A 19109-nucleotide genomic window follows, 5' to 3' on the forward strand; every position below is an offset into this window, starting at 1 on the left:
TTGTGAACAGGCGGCGAGTGTGTTGCTTTGCTTGGAGCCCTGCGAGTCAGATGAAAGATGGTGTGCACTCAGGATCAAGAGGAGCTCCCAAAAGGGCGGTGCAGCCATTCCTGGCATCCATATCAATGACTCGTCTTGTTATGTAATGGAAAAGTAAATATTTAGAATTACATCTTAACAGCAAAATAGGAAAACTATCCATCCATCACATGAAGGAACTTCCTTTATTATGCCCCTGTGTCCACACACACACAGACGTCAAGGGATCGAGATGACTCAAAAATATCCACTGGTTTAAATTAGACCATCAAACGGCCGCTGTCCATGTTTCCTGTGTGTGTGTGTGTGTGTGTGTGTGTGTGTGAGTGTGAGTGTGAGTGTGAGTGTGAGTGTGAGTGTGAGTGTGAGTGAGTGTGAGTGTGAGTGTGAGTGTGTGTGTGTGTGTGTGTGTGTGTGTGTGTGCAGTGGGTGGGTGGGGAGTTGAGGAAGGAATAAGCTGGTTGCTGACCTGCTGCTGAGTGAGTGCAAAGGTGTCATGTCACAACAACAACAACAATCTATAGGACCCAGGTTGGCATGTAAGGAATCACTGCCCAGAACTGCCCCGAGGAGGAACTACGTGGTTCCTGCAGCAGGTCCCTTCCCTGTGTTCCCACCACGCTTTAACCACCCATCAAGGTCATGGAAAGAGCAAGTGACGTCACCATCTGTCAGAGCCTTTTCCATTATTGAGACCTTTGTTTTTGTAGTTCTGTTTAATTTAATTTGTCTAGGTATTGCCTCATGCTTACAGTACATCAGTTTCAGAGTAGCAACAGAGCAAGATCTATTAAAATTCCATTTGAATTTGAATTTTTATACTATGGTACAGAATGTTTCAGCTCTAAAAAGTCATTACATAATGTTTACACTTCATTGGGTAGCCACTGAAACCACTATAGGAGACATTGACCATGGACGATCAATAGCTATTGTGGTAGTGTGTCTATGTGACCCCTGAACCTGTCACATCTGACTGAATTTAATTGCTAGAAAATTTGAGTCAAGCAGCATGGTGAACTGATGAAAGACATCAAGCTCATTGAGACCACATAAAACCTATCTAGATTCACTACTTCCTTTTGAACATCTTTAAGCATTAACGACAAAACTCTGCTTTTCAGAGTCAATTGAATCCTGACCAAACTGCTACTAAAACTACTAAAAAGCTAAATCAAAGGGTAAATCACCTTGATTGTACAGACATGTAGGGGGTTGTTAAAGGAGGCCAGGTTCTACCAACTGTGGAAACCAGTTACAGTTATATTAGTGTGTTATTGCTATTCTGTAGTTGATTGATTTTTAACAAGTGGAAGAAGAAGAGGACCTCCTTGATGGGAGTGTCTGTGTCCTTAGAGGGAAATATCTACCTTTGTTGAACACACTTATTGTAAGTCGCTTTGGATAAAAGCGTCTGCTAAATGACCGTAATGTAATGTAATGTAAATAACACAGGAATCATCCTGTTGTGCCAGTTCACTAATAAACTCTCTGGCAGCAGCGTGGTAGTAAACTCTGATGGAATGGTACAGTAGAGTGGAGTACTGTGGCCATGCTGGCACAGAGATGTCGCTCATGCTAGGCTGTCCTTTCCTTCACCCCAGCACCAGAGCCCAGACCCTGATGAGATTAGCCGGCCAGCCAGGCGCGCAGTGGTGGTAAAGACACAAACAGCACTGATTACGTGGACGCGGAAGTTGCAGTGACGTGTCGGCTCGGATCCCCTCGTGCGGGGTCACAGGCGGGTCAGCGTGGCTACTGCGCTGTCACTTTCAGCGTACATGGCACTGGCGTGTTTACCTCTATACACACCTTCCACACCACCAGAGCGCTTAATTATCTTGCGATGACAGCGAACGCCATCAGAGCCCCACGCCGGGACCCTCAATCCACCAAGAATGGAACTCTTAAAACGGTTGGCGTACTACAGACGGCAAATAAAGGCTGTTAATTGTGGCAAATCATCTGCTTGGTTAACCTATTTGTTAATATGCCACAGAAATGTGGGTTTCGGGGCAAAACATGTTGACATTTTGCAACAGTGAGTGGTTTTTCGGGGTAAGCCAGTGGCAGCACCTTGGCCACTGCTTGCAATGGGATTAGGCAGTTTGGAATGCCAGGGTAATCACTCATTCAGCGGCAGCCAGGAGAAAAGGCCCTCTCAAGGAGAAGGGGAGGGTTTTATATAGCTGAGAGCTTTGATTACGGCCTCGTCTTTAAACCGCATCCGATGAGTAAAGACGTGTACTGGTCCTCCCCCACATTTACTGGGCATGTCGCCCTCCTGGGTTCCTGTAAATAAGTGATGTCACAGCGCCTAATGATGCCCAGACTAGACGTACTGTAGCAAGGTCCTGAAGAAGAAAACAAATCCACCAGCCTCGTCGCTAATGTGAACAGGCTGCTTACTCATCCTGTTAACATGTTTATGTGTACAAATGTCCCTTTAACACTTCTAATAATCCAGTTGTACAGCAGTATCGAGTGGGGGGGATGGATGAAGGGCCTTCCCCCTTATTCCTATGCAAGTAAAGTTCATCCTTAGGGAAGAGAAACATCGTCCTGATCTGATGGTGGACAACCACGCTGTCGCTAATGAAGATGTTCAGAAGGATAGCACACAGACGAGAAGACAAACTCTCTCTACCTCTCTCTCCTGTTCTACCCAACACAGGCTGGTGGTGACAGTTGTTTCTAGTTGCTAAGTATAAAGGGCCCATCATAAAGCCCGGCTAGAGGAAACAGGATAAGCGCTTGAGCCAAGGCAGTAAAAAGCTCTCTGGGAACTTGAAAGCCACACAAATGAAGTCTGCGTCTGCCATCTGGAAACAATAAACAAACAAAACCCAGCAGCCAAACAAACACACCACGAAAGGCAGAGAAAGAGAGAGAGCGAGAGAGGCAGAGAGAGAGAGAGTGAAGCAGTGATCGGGTGTGAATGAATGATAGGGAGAGGAGGGTGTCGTGGCGTTAAAGCGTGTGCGGCGTGCATCATTAGCAGACGCTGATGGGGAGACGGACACAGAGACAGACAGCTCTGTCTATGAAGCCTCCTTTGATGGTGGGGGAGATGGTGCACACGCTCCCCTGTTTGAATGTGTGTGTGGTACCACTGAAACCTGGTTCTAATGAAGTGCGGCGCTAACAGGAGGCCGCCTGTCTGCAACTCGAGCCAGGAATGTGATGAGAACTTCTAAGCCAATTCTAAATGAGGCAAAAAGCTAAATAATCTCCAATACGACAAAGCAGGGATGTGATAATTTGCCTTTACACAGGAAATCAGATATGGTGGGATCTGCATGTTACTGATAAAGACTTTACACAACAAAAATACAATGGAATATTTAAAGTGCAGCCAACATTTTCCTACAGTGATTTTAGTAGATCAGTAGATAAATACAACAAATCATCAGTAGATAAATAGTACACAAAATTTAAGTTGTTTTATAACAGTCAAACTCCAAAAGTCTTCACAATTCCTTCACACCCTCACACGCTGCAGTAAAGTATACTCAAAAATACAACTGAAGATCTGCAGCTAAAGATGAATTTTACTGCTGTGATTAACATGGTCTATGTGCATGTACAACTTTTAACAGCATCTGATAACAATCACTGATTTAGTTGCTGTCCATGTATAATAAGACCTGTCCATCAAATTTGGCAGTAATAAAAGGTTCTAGGTCTCTGTAAATGATTTTATATTAACTGGTCAAATGCTGGTCAAATACTATTACTTCTATCAACAAAAATTAATACTAAGCGTAACATTACTTTGTTCTCGTATTCAGATGAAAACCTGCTTTCTATCCATCTTTATCGCACTGAACCATGTCTTGTGTACAGTATATACTGTATATGGTCAATGAGAAATTCAGATGTACTACACTGACTTGACAAGCAGCTCTCAAAGCACGTTGTCAATACTGACACCTAGGGGTTAGACCAGGAACTGCAGCCACAGCATGTACCCATATAAGCTGTTGTGCCAACAGACAGTCCTACTAATAGATGTACACATGTTGTGATGAGCGCACTCAGTGAATGACTCTCCCACACACGTACACACACAGTGATAGGATCAGCTCTGTCTGAGCATACACACACACACCTGCACATACAGCTGATGAGATGACCTTTGCTTCCGGTAGGGTAAAAAGTTACAACAGACAACAAGAACACTTATTTGAGTGGAAAGGTAGTATTCTATTGATACTTAGCTGTGTACAAAGCCTATATTTTGAGTACAATACTTTGGGGCTGTTTTCTGTTTGCATTTTCAAGGTTGGATTTGCCGCTGGGTCCTAAACAGAGTAGGGTCTGTAAAGGTGTATTTATTCAGTTTATTTCCCTTGTTTAGCCCCAGGGATGAGTCCATATCATTATGCTCTTATCTGAGCAGCTTATACGTCCGTTTAGTGCCATTGCAGATTAATATAATTTTGTATGTATATTAGTAGTAATCAACCTCGGTTAAATTTAACCTTGGTTAAATCATGCTTTCCATTTTTTGCACCTTGCTTTTGTTTCAATTCTGAAAACATGACATGCAAACCACTCAACATTTTAAGTGCTAGCGACTAATGCCATTTTTCCCACAGAAAGTTTGTGTAGTCCACTACTTTTGTAACACATTGTTACACAAACATGTCAAGTCAGAAAGGCATAGAAAACACACATACATACACACACACGGACGCACACAAATGCTTGCAAAACCCTGCTGTGCCTAGTTTAACAAACCTATAAAAGCAGGCCTCTTACTCATTATGTTGCTGTGTATCAGACAGGAAATGCTGGGTAAATTACACCTCATCACCCTGGAACTAGCCAACCATCACCATGGCAATGAGCCAGCCTTGGTCCTGAGAAAGGAGCAAAACACCATCCTGGCAGAGGACCCAAAGAACCAGGGGACAGCACAGGGCACAGGTTCCCATCAAACGGACATAATGCAAACATATTTACCAATTTAAGTGTGATAAAGGAAGCGGTACCGAAATCTCGCTCTATTTTAATCCTTAAAGAAACCCCTTATAGAGGTCTGACAGAGGTGGGCTCTAAACCTGGAAGCAATATCCTGCCCACACGCAAATCTGACTGCTACCCAATTAATCCTACATGCACTGTAATGTACCAACCAGCCTAACACCCTCTTTCAGGAGGCCATAGACGCCGTTAGTCATACCTACGGTAAATGCTCTCCTACGCAAAAACAGGTCAACACAGACTACAATTTAGGACCACAAGAGGGAAGTTGGGGTGGTCCCTCATAAGGAAGTCTGTACACATCCCTAATGAATCAGGTCTGTATGAACCAATGGCTATAACCACTGCACCACATAACCTGGATTACGCCTGTACTATCATCACTCACGCTAATGTGCACTTAACTTAATTTCATAAAAATAACAGCTACCACTCAGTTTGCAAGTCAAAATTAATGTAAGATTAATTACCCAGTTTGATATTACAAAGATATTTATTTTTGTAAGTATTAAGTATTAGGATTCGCTATTATGACATATGCCAATGTTCTAACTTTATCAACTTCAAAAGTGATTTGTGCTTGTTGAAATTTAATTGGAGAAACATCATGTCTACAAACTTTTGACATCTCTTTGGCTCTGAAATACAATATTTTCAGGGGAGCAGCCACAGTCTGAAATGACATTGTTCATATATCCATTTTCCGTCAGCGTGAAAAATTGTTTGTCTCTGGAATCGCAGTAAGTAACTGTAGTAAATGGATTTTTTCCTCCTGCCCCTAACGTATACATGGATAGCATGGATAGGATTCCATTGTTGGCTGAATACACAGTTCTCCAGGTGAGGAAACCCATGGGGAGACTGCTTAAGCCACACAATGGATTGTTTACATGCTTTAGTAAGTGGATTTACCATCACATAATCTTGTTCTGTTACACAGGACGCAAACATAGATTTATGACGACTTCCCGCTGATACTGCTGCTTCCACGTTTGGAAAAAAACATAAGAACAGAGACTAAGACGTGTCATACGAGCTGAATCAACACACTGACTGTGATACTCTTATGAAGGGTTATGATTCTGATGGTTACTTCATCGCGGCAAAAAGCATCAACACAGGTTTCCTACTTGTGTTATCAGTAAAAACAGTGAATATGTCCCCAGCTCCTCGTTCAACCTGACCACCGCGCTCACTCTCTAAACCACATAAACCACCCGTCAGCCAAGGCCGCCCCACGTTTTCCAGAACAAAATTCTTTTGTTGCATTGTTCACACATTCCTCTGCGGCTGTGTTTATACAGATGCGGACCCATGTGCGCCCTGGGGTTCTGAGGAGTCTCGCTCCAAAGCAGAAGATCTGCTGCTGATCAAAGGCCTCAGTGCCAGAGGAGAAACACTTGTTTTGGTTGTTTTTGCCTATGGGGATCCGGGGGTAACATATCCATCTGCCTGCCGTATGGATCCACCTTGGCTGGTGCAGGGACAAGTGTAGGTCTCTCCTCGCTGCCATCCCACTGTTCCCTCACCCACGTTTACTCAGCTGGTCCCCACGCCGGTCGCCGCAGCTTTGTTTTCACACAGCAACATGTGTTCGCTTGATGCCGTGTAACAAATTTCAAAGGCTAGCTTAGCTGGGTCAACAACAGGTAATAGAGCCATTTATTGATGTGCTGGCTGGATAAAAGGAAAGTGAGAGAAAGGAAGCCGTTGGTAGCTCTACAGCCACACATACAATATACAGACAACGATGGAGTGAGGAGATTTAATTTACTTACACATCATGGTGTTTTTTGCAAATGCCGTTTAATTAAAGCAGATAAAATAAATGATCTCCTGCCCTGCTGTGGAACTAAATATCTAATGTGCTTTACAAGGTGAAGAGCCTTTTAAATGCGGTTCACTTAGGTTTCAAAAGCGTTGACCGTATCGTGTAAACAGATTTGATAAGCGACTCCAGGAATGCAGGTGGGGTTAGACTTTACTTGGACAACCTGCTTACTCCCCCCCCCCCCCGAAGCATTTGGTTACACAGTCCCCACGGTTGTTTTCCTGCTTGATTGGATTATGACCACACACCTCTGGCCCGGCTTCCACCACCAATCAATGAGGAAATGAGGTGTCAACACACTGCTGTTTATTCAACACTCATTTATTTTTCTACCGGAAGCCAAAACCAGGCCAACATCAGATTAATGTTTTTTGTTTGTTTATTTGTTTGTTTGTTTGTTTGTGTCAATCATCTCTTATTCTCTACAGCGATACAGTTAAGGATTTTGAAGGTAGAATAACTCCTGAATGAAAGTTGTATCTATTCCGTGCTATATCTTCTAGTATTACAGGATACATGCTTTATATAATCAATCGGCCAACTTAAAGTGAAACGACTATAATCATAGGTATGACATTTGTACAGAGTGTACATTAAATGAGTCTTGTTTCTATTTCTTTTTTTCTACTGATAGAGCAGGGCTTTTAAATGTCAGGCTGTGAATCCATATGACTAAGCTTAAAGGCCTAGTAATGGGAAGACACCAGGAAGTCTGTAATGTTTGCTGTCAGCATGAAGTGTCATCAAAATAAAATTCTGCACAGTAGCTGCCGCATTTAAACAACTGGGGCAATTGAAAATTCCCTTCCCAATTTATGCCAAATGCCACTTTATAAACATTCTAGCATGACTGCCAAGTGTCTGCGCTGCTTTATGCCCTTTCTCTTAATTGAAAACGTTATAGGGGTGCATTACACTTGGGGTTTTTATAAGCTGTGCTATAAAGCCCTGGCAGGCCCTGAGAGGGGAAACTGCCCATTAACTTATAAGGTCCAGGCCTTGGCTCTCTTAATTGACAACCTCTAGGCTACTTTCATCACTTGTCGACTTCATAGCGGCAGTCAATGCTTCCTCCAGGATGCTGTTGCATCTTTGACATGAGGGTGTTTGTGACAAAGAGCAGTCTGCCGCCAATGCCAGGGTGAAGGCTCTAGGCTGTCCATAAAACATGCACACACATTCCTCTGCTACTCTCAGCCATCTGAGTGGGCTGCATTTAACCATGTAGGTGCTGCTTCCTCAACGCCAACCACCTCTGCAAGGCTGTGATATAAAGCCATGTGCCAAGTCTACACACTGCATAATATCTTTTAATACACTTAATAATAACTAATTATGTTAATTAAAATCACTCGTCTAAGATGCCAAATAACATTATTAATAAAGATTACAGAGACCTAACAAATAATCAAATAACTAATAAATAAATCTGTTCAGTATCCCAATATTAATGCAAAACCACAAACAGGCCAACTCTCTCTCCCCAACACTCACTCACACAGAAAATGGACTGGCGTGACAGTCACTTCACACTCAGGATTAGCAGGCGTGTCAATAGTTGTGCCTCTGGAAATTCATGTGTCTTGAATTAGAGCCGCATGTCACGATGTTGCTGACCAGCATGGACACATTAGTCCAACCTGAAACCTCTTTACTTTCTTTGTAACTGACATTTAAACTTTTGAAGTTCCCCCATTATACTTCCTATGAGACTTGCATGACAGTTTTCACAGCAAGAAGAGCACATTAGGTAAATCTAACAACCATATAGCTCACGAATGAAGCCAAGTACAGGCTGATTGAGATCAACAAACGCTGTTCATATACAGTTATAAAATATAGGCATGCTATCCTTAACACTGAAAAATCTATCTATTAAACATAGACAGGTAAATATTTATGATGTGAACTCCACCTCAGCTTATTCAAGTACACTACTGACCTGGTCAAAGCTTCAGATGTGAACAAGCAGACATTATCACAATTCCATTAAGTCAAAGTTGCTTATCTAGAAACAAAGAAAGGCTTATTTTACTTTACATTAAGAGGAAGGCTCGTCATTGGCTGGTTTCCAGTTTAAATACAAAGACTTGACATTTTTAGGTGTGGAAAGGGAATGAGGAGCACTGTTGAACATGTCACGTCAGTCACAATCACTATCACACATACAATGCAAATGGCTGCAGTGAGGGAGCCATGCAACCAGTCAGCAAGAAAGAAGCTGCCTGTTATTTATCTACACTGAATATTAATTCTGGAAATGAGGAAATGAAGTGTGGTTTTCTTACAAGATGATGATGCGAGACACAACCTATTCAACTGTAAAGAACGCATGAACTCCATAATGTTGATGTAGAATAAAATAAAACACATAAAGCAAGTATATTATGAATGATCAAGTGCCTGTAAGTTGATGAATGTGAGTAGCAAGGCCATCATATGTGTTTCAGGTCAATGGATCAATAAGAAATTGATAAAGCAATTGATAAAGCAACTATTTCACTGTTTAATACTTCAAAGACGCTAGTGCTGTAGACCTGATTTGCTGTGTGTGGGTGTTGCAGGCTGATTTTGGGGGGCTAAACAATACAGTACCTAAAACAACCTCTCTTCACTGCAGTGTGCACAGCAGTACTGCAGTCAATATGGTCGATTGTGGGGTTTTGGGTGGAATTAGGTACATTGTAAAAGGATTCAAAAAAAGCTCTAAAGGAAAATAATACATTTGCATATACCCCCTTCAGCAAGATACATATTTGCATACAACATCCTATTTCTAGTAACTTTTTATTTGATTACATTTCCTGCAATGTCTTAATAGTACTGTTTAACATTGATGTGCTTCTATATTCATTTGCTATTACTGCCATCCTTAATTATAAACTATATTGTATGAGTAACCAGGTAAGTTAGTAAGAAAAGTTGATTTATACTCTTTCTGACTCCAACTATTGATATTGGTATTGACCTTGCAAATTCCAGTATTAGCCAGGAACTACCGTCTCCAAATGCTTGTGTTTTCTTGTTGTTCATACCTCAAAGTCTGTACTCATTATACAATGTATGGCCATAAGTATCTGCCCTTCACACCTTTATGAGCTTGTTGGACATCGCATTTCAACATTAACATGGAGTTGGCCCCTATTTGCAGCTAGAACAGCTTCTACTCTACTTCTGGGAAGGATTCTGAAGTGTGGCTGAGGGAATTTGTGCCCGTTCAGGCAAAATAGCATTAGTGAGGTCAGACACTGATGTTGGACGAGAAGGCCTCGGCACTTGGCCATACACTTTTCTGAAATGTCTTTTTATGCTATAAGATTACCCTTCACTTTGCCCTAAGCTTGGCATAGCTCATAGTGATCTCAGACTCGTGTGCAGTTCGGCCATGACGAAGTTCCAGACGCACACATGTTCTTGTGCTGATGTTGCTTCACTGGGCAGTTTGGCACTCACTGAATTTCCTGATTAATGCCTGAGCTTTCTCTCGAGATGCATCCACTTCACAATACTAGCACTTATAGTTGACCAGGGCAGATGTAGCAGGGCAGAAATGTCACAGAATGACTTGTGGGGATTCATGCTATTGCCAGTGTCTTGCATGGATATGTGCTTGATGATCTGCACCTTTGCCCAATCAGTGTGGCTGAAACACCTGGACTCACTTGTTAAGGGGGAATGTCCTCATACTTTTGACCGTAGAGTATATAATAAACAGTTCAAACCTGTCGCAACACAAGCTGAGACGCAGCACACACACACACACACACACACACACACACACACACACACACACACACACACACACACACACACACACACACACACACACACACACACACACACACATACACAGAGAGCAAGTCTTGCTTTCTTATTTAGACACTAAGATGATTATAAGTCATTTAAAACAAACACAAGTCACGTTTCTGTGCGTCTCCTTGAACAAGTCAATAACTGCCAATTCATCCACAACCGCTACCATGACACGCATACGTATAAACGCCATATTTAGACGTTTACCGCTGCTACATTTCCCGAGGTGCTTCCTTTCACACCCTCGGTAGAAATTGGCAGAAGCAGAGACAGAGAAAGCGGGATAAACTACTCACCGTGGAGTCAGACGTTTGACAGCTCTGCTAATGTGTGTCGCCATGTTTGCCTCGGTGAGAACCAGCGGAGGCCGGCGGTGATTGGCTGTTGAAGCCTTCCGTCATACAAACTGAGCTATGTGATTGGCTGCTGCATAGAGGAGGGCGGGTTTAGAGAGCCTGGTGCACATGGTTTGGTAAACAGTGTCTTAGTGTTCAGGGGAAAATAGAGGACAATTAAATGAAATATATAGTATATAACACGAACTAAACAATAATATATGAATGAGAAATTAATGATATATGAAATTTAATTTAATCGACAATTAAATTCAGAACATAATGAGCTAATAGATTAGCAGGGTGAGGGATTTTTTCTGTAAACTAAACAAAAATTCTACTTATAATGCTTTACTATGTGGTTATATAAAGAGTATGTTGGTAACAAGTCATCTCACTATGTTCCTTATTGTTGTCACAGATGGTGTTTGACCGCAGTGACTCCTGTGCCCTTCTGCTCATAACACAAGAGTAAAGACAGGCAGAAGGGACAGAGACAAGCTGAAGAGAGAAATGGGATGAATAAAGGAAAGAGGGGACAGAGAGAAAGAGAGAGTTAGAGAGAGAGAGAGAGAGAGAGAGATTAGAGCACAAGGCAGATCACCCCAGGAGTCCTCTCTCACAGCAGTGGTGAATTACTACCACTACCGTCAGCCAGGTCCAAGTGCGGTGCACAAATGACACGCAATATTTGCCATGATTAAGTCAGCAGGGGATTTGCTCCAAATGTCAGCATTCAGAGGACAGCCACTGGGCTGTGTGTGTTTTAATGTGAATGTGCTGCTCGACTTACTGTACTTGATGAAGGTTGTAATCAAAATCCTCTAAAAAATTTGCTGGTAGGCTTGACATCATGGATCACAACAGTGGACACATTCTATCAATCATCAAAGTCTGTAGTGTAAGGAAGCTTTCTCCATATCATATAGAGACCAGACACTGTATTCAGGACTTCTTATTTAATGTTTATGAGTAATTTTCTCCCATAAAGGTTTGTTTTCACTCACATCAGGAAAAAAACAATTACTTTTCCCAATCCAGGAATTGATCTGGCAATTTCTTTAATTATTTTTCGATTACACAATTGTTGTCAAATATGATTTTCCAATCTCAGTAAGATAAATCAAGGGTATTCATCCAATGATGGACTATCAATAGGTGCAATATATTCTCGTTTTGGATCGTTGGAGGAAGCCACATTTGTTTATATCCTTGTTCGGCCTTGGCACAGGCATGCACTCTAACCTGGATTTGAAATAGATGCTTTTCTCGTAACACCACTGCATGCAAAAATGATATTTCAACCCAAGGGATAGTAGCTCACAACAGCAGAAAAACATACTCTGGTGAGTGGTTGGTAATTTACATGTGAAATACAGATTTAATGTGCATGCTGCTTTTCCAGGACGTCCTGGATGTTTAGAAAATATGATTTTCCTCTCAACAAAAGAGGGCCGGGCACATATCCATTACTGCAAGGGATAGAAAAAAAATGCAGTTGGAAAATTCCATCCATGGGTTACTTGGAAACTACTTCTTTCCCTCCCCCTTCCGTTCATCGAACACAATTGTTGTCTACTAATCCAGTTTTGATAGCATTTGGCACACTTTCTTTGGATCACAGCAAGATGCTCAACTTCCATTCTGGTCTCCCCTAGGAACCTCTGAGCCCAAGAAAGCAGCCGACACCAGGTCGCGCCAGAGCAGAGGGGTTCCCTGTGTCCTCATAAAGCACAGAAAATTATTTTTGATTCAAGTCGCCCACAGCCACATGCACACGCATACACACACACGCACACACACATACACACACACCAGATACATATCAAGATCACCAATCTGTTCGTTAATTCCTGATATTTATTGAATACGTGTTTATTCTTGTCAATCTGTTTAATGTTGCAATCACCTAATGGCCCCCCGTAAGGCAGTAGAATATAAAATATATGTCAAAGGCAAACCGTCTTTGCCTTTGTCCTCCTCTGTACTCCCTGATCCAAATGGACAATGCATCACTAGGGCTTGATGCCTCAGAAGTCTGGGTTCATTAAAATCTTGAACGAGTGCCAAAGCTGGAGTCATAGATAAAAAGAATATGAAAGGATAACGAAATTTATGGATGGCAAGTCACCACCTCACCCTGGCATTTATAATAAACAAATGGTTTCTGTTTCCAATTTAAATTTCTCATTATACTGTGACTTTTGGAAAATGTGTTTTGATTTACCAATATTTTATCTGAAATACTGTATAATTGATTAGATTTACATGGCTCTGATTTTAATGCTGATCGCCTGCCTTCCCCGACAGCCCCCATCCCCGACCCAACACCCGCCAAAAAGAATGATCTGAGCCGCTCCTGAGGCACATTAACATCATATAAAACAAACCTACATATCAAACATTTTTTTCTGATAAAATAATTGGCTTTAACCAGCATAGAATCCAATTCATCCCTTTGAAAGAAACTTCTGTGAGGTTGCCAAAAAAGCGTTGAGATAGACTTCACAGCCCGAGTGAGATGGACATCAATGCAGTGTGCCAGCAATGGCTGCATTAACCCATGGCTAAATCCCATCACACAAATGTCAGTGTATCCGTTATGAAACCATGACATTTAGATCCAAGGTCTCCATTGTGGTTTTAGAGGGAGCTGATGCTTGTCCATTCTTTGCATCCATCAAACCCGGACACAGCTTCACAGCCAACTGGACTCTAAATACAGAAAGGTTAAAGATCATAAGGATGAACCATCTCATTTCATTACATAATACATATTGTACTTCATGATGGTATCTATGATACTTTTGGGATAATATTATAAAGAACATGTTGTTGTTGTTATTATCAATTATATCTTGAATATGATCGGTGTTCCTATATATATTTCAAAACTCTCTTCTATTTTCCGTAGAACCTCAGCAATGAAGAGCAGTTCAAAAATAAAAGTAAATGTCTGTTGTACAGTATAAGTTTTTGTACCGTCTGTGAACTCTAAAAAAGCATCTTCTCTTTCCAGAAAAATGAATGTTGTCAGTAGATTCTGCAACATTTCACTTATTGTTATTTCAATCTGAACAGCCTCCAACATACCCCAGCACCAGTATCACCTCACAGTACAGCTCCACATCACTGACACATCACAGCCTCTCATGAGTCACATAATGTAGAAACCCTCATTCAAGGACAGGTCAATGTGTCATCAAGCTCCCATGTTAGCAGTGTAACACCTATATGCCACCCGTCTGAGAATCAGGAGATGTTTAATTGTTGCCTCCTTACATTAGCTGGAATCTCCCCCTTCAGGCATCGCTTTGGGGGTCAGGCTGTACAGTTGGTGGGGGGGCAGTAACTGGTGGAGATGGTCAGGAGAAATAAAACCCCTCATTACCAGATCTCTCTCTCTATCTCTCTCTGCCTTACCACCGGCAGTCCAGATGAAGAATTACAAATGATATCATGACAATTTTTCACGCTCTTCAAACCAGTGATGTTTTACCGACTCATTTGCTATGATACCTTGTTACAGATCCAGCTGTGAATCAGGGATGTGTCATGGGGCTAGAAGCCCACCTCCCGCTGAGCCTGGCCAATGACCTGGAAGGCAATAGGGGATGCCAGTGCCTGCAGCATGTGCTGCACTGACAAAGCAGCAGGGCACTGTCAAAAACCCTCTCATACAAACTTTGCAGATCACTCCGTTTTTAACAGATGAGTAAGCACTGGTGCTGACTTCTTTCCTCAGCCTAACGCAAGGTCTATGGATTTCCCTTTGCGATTCTGCAACCCTGGTTGATGCAGAGAGAAAACATTGCCTAGGGGGAAAATAGTGTAGTAGTCGATCTGGGAAAGAAGGATACAGATCGCATGTGGCAGGGTCACTGCGCAGGTTAAGCAACAATTCAGCTGAGTGCCTGTAGAGGAGGTGTAGTGTGGTTGGAAAAGACCAGCACACCAGCTACAGGCCACGGAATGCAGATTAGACTTGGGCCATTTTTGAATACACTTCTCCTCTCACAATATGATAATTTTTCATCATGCAACCCTTTATAGTCCAACAATCTTATGTAAGAACTTCTTAATTGACATATTTTAGTTCTTTTCAACACTCAGTGAGGTTGTGTGGGTTTTCCAGATGAGAGCCTGTGTGCAGTCACAGGCCCCTGATGACTCCTAAATTACTAGAATGATGGGGCCAGGACTGATGGAGCTGAGAGTGTCAGGAGGTATTAGCCTTCACCGTCCAAAGCCGGTGGACGGAATCAGACTGCTCCCCCCTGGACCCTCCATCACCAAGGCACAGACCCAGCAACAGCCAGAGGAAGAGAGAGGATTTTGTAAGAGGTCGAGAAAATAAACGTAAGAGAAATGAAATGCATTCAGTTTGATGGGCAAGACAGCTTTAGAGTTTTCCGCACTTTAACTTAATCATCAAGAAATGTTTTTAAGGGCTTTCTCTCTGCATTTGGTTGACTCTGATTCCCTCTCTCACTTCATTTAACTGAATTAATGAGCCCCTTCAACCAGACCTCCGAAAATCGAGCAACTCCTTGGATAATTTGAACAATAAATTGAACATGTTTAACTTTGTATGAATGCTACTATCAAGCACTTGCTTGTTTTGTATGATTCTATGTCTGTGATGAAATAGAGTGTAGTGGTTGGCTGACTGTGAGCTTATGAATGAATGTTTCCATAGTACTCTGCTCACTGCACTGATGTGGAACAGCACAGTGGGATGGTGGTCTCACAACATGACACTGGCGGACTGAGAGACACCTACATCAGAGAGGACCTAAAGCTGTGTACACATGGTTCACTTCAGGACAGACCCTCTTTCAGCACAATGTCAATGTGGGACTCCCTCTGCGTGCGCTGTAGAATACACCTCTGTTATGGTACAGAAGGCAGTAGCGCTCCCATTGCAAGCCGCAGGCTATATCATACAGTATAGGGCTTTATAGCAGGAAAAGCATTACACGGCACAGCACTGCATTTCATATGGAAGTCTAATGGCAGGAATGTTCTTGCTTATTGGCATATGCTGTACATCCCCTCTGCTTTATGAAATGATGCGAGTTCATTCATTATTCATAATGGTGGTGGAGTTATTACCATTTTTCCTATCAGACATGCCGCTGACACCGTAAACATTATGAAATCACAGTTTGCCCAAGGCGTCGCTGCTACTGTGCAAAGTGGTCACAACTGACTAGTTAGCACGGGCATGCAGTACACTGGAGACAAGCACTAAATGCCATACAAGTGACCCGTGAATTTTTAATACATGCAAAGTGGTGGCAGGAAGACAAGTGACAAGGAAGGAAAGTGATTTAGGAGCTGAACATTGCTGATGCATGCTTGACATAAAACTCTGAGGCTGGGTTGTGTTATTGCTGCCAGGAGCTACACTTTGGGCCCCACCACCCCAATATCATCTGACGCCTTACAGTCCAAGTACCTCCCAGTCGTAAATCAATAAAGTTATCCCAAACTTCCCTCACCTCAATACCAATGCATTGATGTTTTTTTTCTCTTTGAATTAATTTAGAAGAGATTGTGTCAAACAATGTCAAAGTTTTGCCACTCTGTGCATAGCAGTGCTGCAATAGAAGTGTGTCGTCTGTTTGTTTTCTGCACATTGAAAAAGACAGAATAGACATTTAAATAAAAATAAGTATATATCCCCTTTCCTGTTCAGATCCGCAGTGCACTATAGTTACCCAGTGAACCAATGTAATCACTAATCACCAGGATTTGTTTGAAATGTCCTACTTTGATTAAGTTATAGTGAATAATAATTTTACACGGCAGCAGAATTAGTTGCAAGTTAATTGTGTCACAGGCTTATCAAGGACCCATTCATCACTGATATAATAATTACCAGAATAAGTTACAGGATCACCCCCCGCCCTCCCCCTTTCCCTCCCTCACCCTCCTCTTTTCTCCCCCCAGCGATGGTCAGCCTGTAAAACCAGGGTGTGTTGGCACCTTTATGATATAAATACTCACACACCCTGGGCATAAGAAAGCTGTCAACAGAACATTTGTTTTCCATTTTTCACCACCCAAAGCACTTCAAGCTGAGGGGGGAAAAGGAGACAAGGCGTTAAAAATGTACTACAACACTAACTATTTGCCCCTTGGTGAAGTTTGGTAGTTAAACAGATGGGGTTTGAATTGGTTCCCTATTATTTAGTGCAGGAACATTGCCTTACTTCCAATCCAACACGCTCTCACCGCCACACATGCTTAGCAGTGGTTGACATATGTATATGATAGATATAATTATGAATGCCAAACATTCTCGCATGCTTGAATATGTCTATCAAAGATGTCCCAAAGAAACTTTTTGGGCCCGTTCATGACTCCGCTTGCTGACTAAAAAACACAAGTGCATGTCAAGTGAACTGAAAGACAAGAGATGTCAGAGGTGCGTGATCTGACCCATGCATGGAAGTAAGCTGTTATGACCCTCCCCATCCACCCTACCGTAAATAGATCAAAGCACATCTGTTTCTGTGTCCAGCAGCCACACATCTATAATTGCAAACTGGTTTTAATGGCTTAGAGCAACCCATCGGATGCTAAGCAGTTTGGACACGGGAGATGCAAAAGCATATGAGCGGACTGTTACCATCCGTAAACTCCGGACAGGGAATTCTCTGGAGCCACAGTGGCGGCTGTCTGGTCTCTAGTGGACTGAAATAGATATCACAACTCCAGCCCAGGGATGAAGACCCTGAGGGGCCGGACCACACAGCTGGGATTGGGAATTGACCAGTGGTCAGCGCAAAGGGATAAGTGTGGGGGACAATAAGTAGAAATAGAGATTTAGTGCAGTGGGGGATTTATTTGTGTTTGAGATGGAGACAGGGCTGTATTCCAGGTATGCAACCGAATGATTTCAGCAGCATAGCAGGGTTATTCTGAGTCTGAGTGGTGCAGCGGCTGTGGTTCACGGTCTGAAATGAGGTCTGTGAGGGTCTGGACTGGTCTTGGCTGAATGGAGTGGCTACTGGAGTGACGAGAGAAGCCTCAAGTTGGCCAGTTGTCACAGTGTGACACTGATTTGGCCTAATGAGCGCAGTGCTGTCACCGCACATCTGCCTCTTATTCACTTGTAGAATCTGGCAGCTTCGTAACCTGCTGGAGTCACTGTGAGATGCTGCACCTCACTGCATCCACACTGGCTGCCAGATAACAAGAAATCCAACAAATAACTTAGACTTTAACCATAGAAACCGAAATAACAACACAAATAGAAAAATCTTGCCATTCACCCAGATTTCACATTAAAAGTTTGTAATCCAGGAAACAGTTTTCATGAATCTGAACGACAATATCAATGTGTGTGTTTAATTCCATCATTAGTTTACATTTATTTAAGTAACAAAGCCTCATTGTTTTTGCTCATTTTTTATGATTCATGTCATGAAATGTTCCAGTAATGGAGCTGGAGTGTATGTGCTGGACTTTTGCCTTTGTGCAGATGGATGTGGGATCATTAGAAGAGACAATGAGAGAGACTGTATGTCCTTTAAGGTGATAATGATGATTAGATTGTAGTGTCTCTGATCTGCTGTCCTCCCATCTGTCCTGACTCTGAAAGCGTCTCTGCGGACCAAACAGCTACTCAAAAAATTCCTCACGGGCATCCTCCTGGAAAATAGCACAAAGATTTACTAAACATAATTGTGGCTGTGGCACCAATTATTGTTAATATACATCAAATAGCCTCAGCCAAGTCCAAGTAACAGACTGATCACTCCAATGATGGCAACTGTCAGTCTACTCCCTGATGAAGAGAGCTGCTGGAATAATTAGTCCATGCCCTGTGAATAAAACAATAATGCAACAGCCGAGATGACGTCCGAAATATGCACATTGCCTGAGATGACCTGAAAACCTGCCACGGCATGGATCAAGGCGCAAACGCAGCCTCAGTCACTGTGCACACATGAATACAGGCTTTGTTGCAGGCTGGTGTGTATGTTGTGGTAACATCGGTGCAGCAGAACAGCATCCACAAATGTAACACTTGTTTGGGCATCCTTTGTTTGACCTGGTGTTCATTCAAGCGTTTTGATCTGTACACACTG

General features: G+C 42.5%; 1 protein-coding gene across 1 annotated transcript in view; it reads right to left on the bottom strand.

Moving 5' to 3' along the window:
• Window positions 1-11035, bottom strand: part of clybl (citrate lyase beta like) — a 51802-nt gene extending 40767 nt beyond the window's left edge. The window contains exon 1 of the mRNA XM_076165648.1: window positions 10969-11035. Coding sequence (XP_076021763.1) covers window positions 10969-11012 — 44 coding nt within the window. The 5' untranslated portion in view covers window positions 11013-11035. The remainder of the gene's footprint in view (window positions 1-10968) is intronic.
• Window positions 11036-19109: the final 8074 nt, after the last annotated feature.

This window comes from Genypterus blacodes, unplaced genomic scaffold, assembly GCF_046128005.1.
Source record: "Genypterus blacodes isolate CSIRO-AG114 ecotype Tasmania unplaced genomic scaffold, CSIRO-AGI_Gbla_v1 ptg000148l_1, whole genome shotgun sequence".
Taxonomy (NCBI): domain Eukaryota; kingdom Metazoa; phylum Chordata; class Actinopteri; order Ophidiiformes; family Ophidiidae; genus Genypterus; species Genypterus blacodes.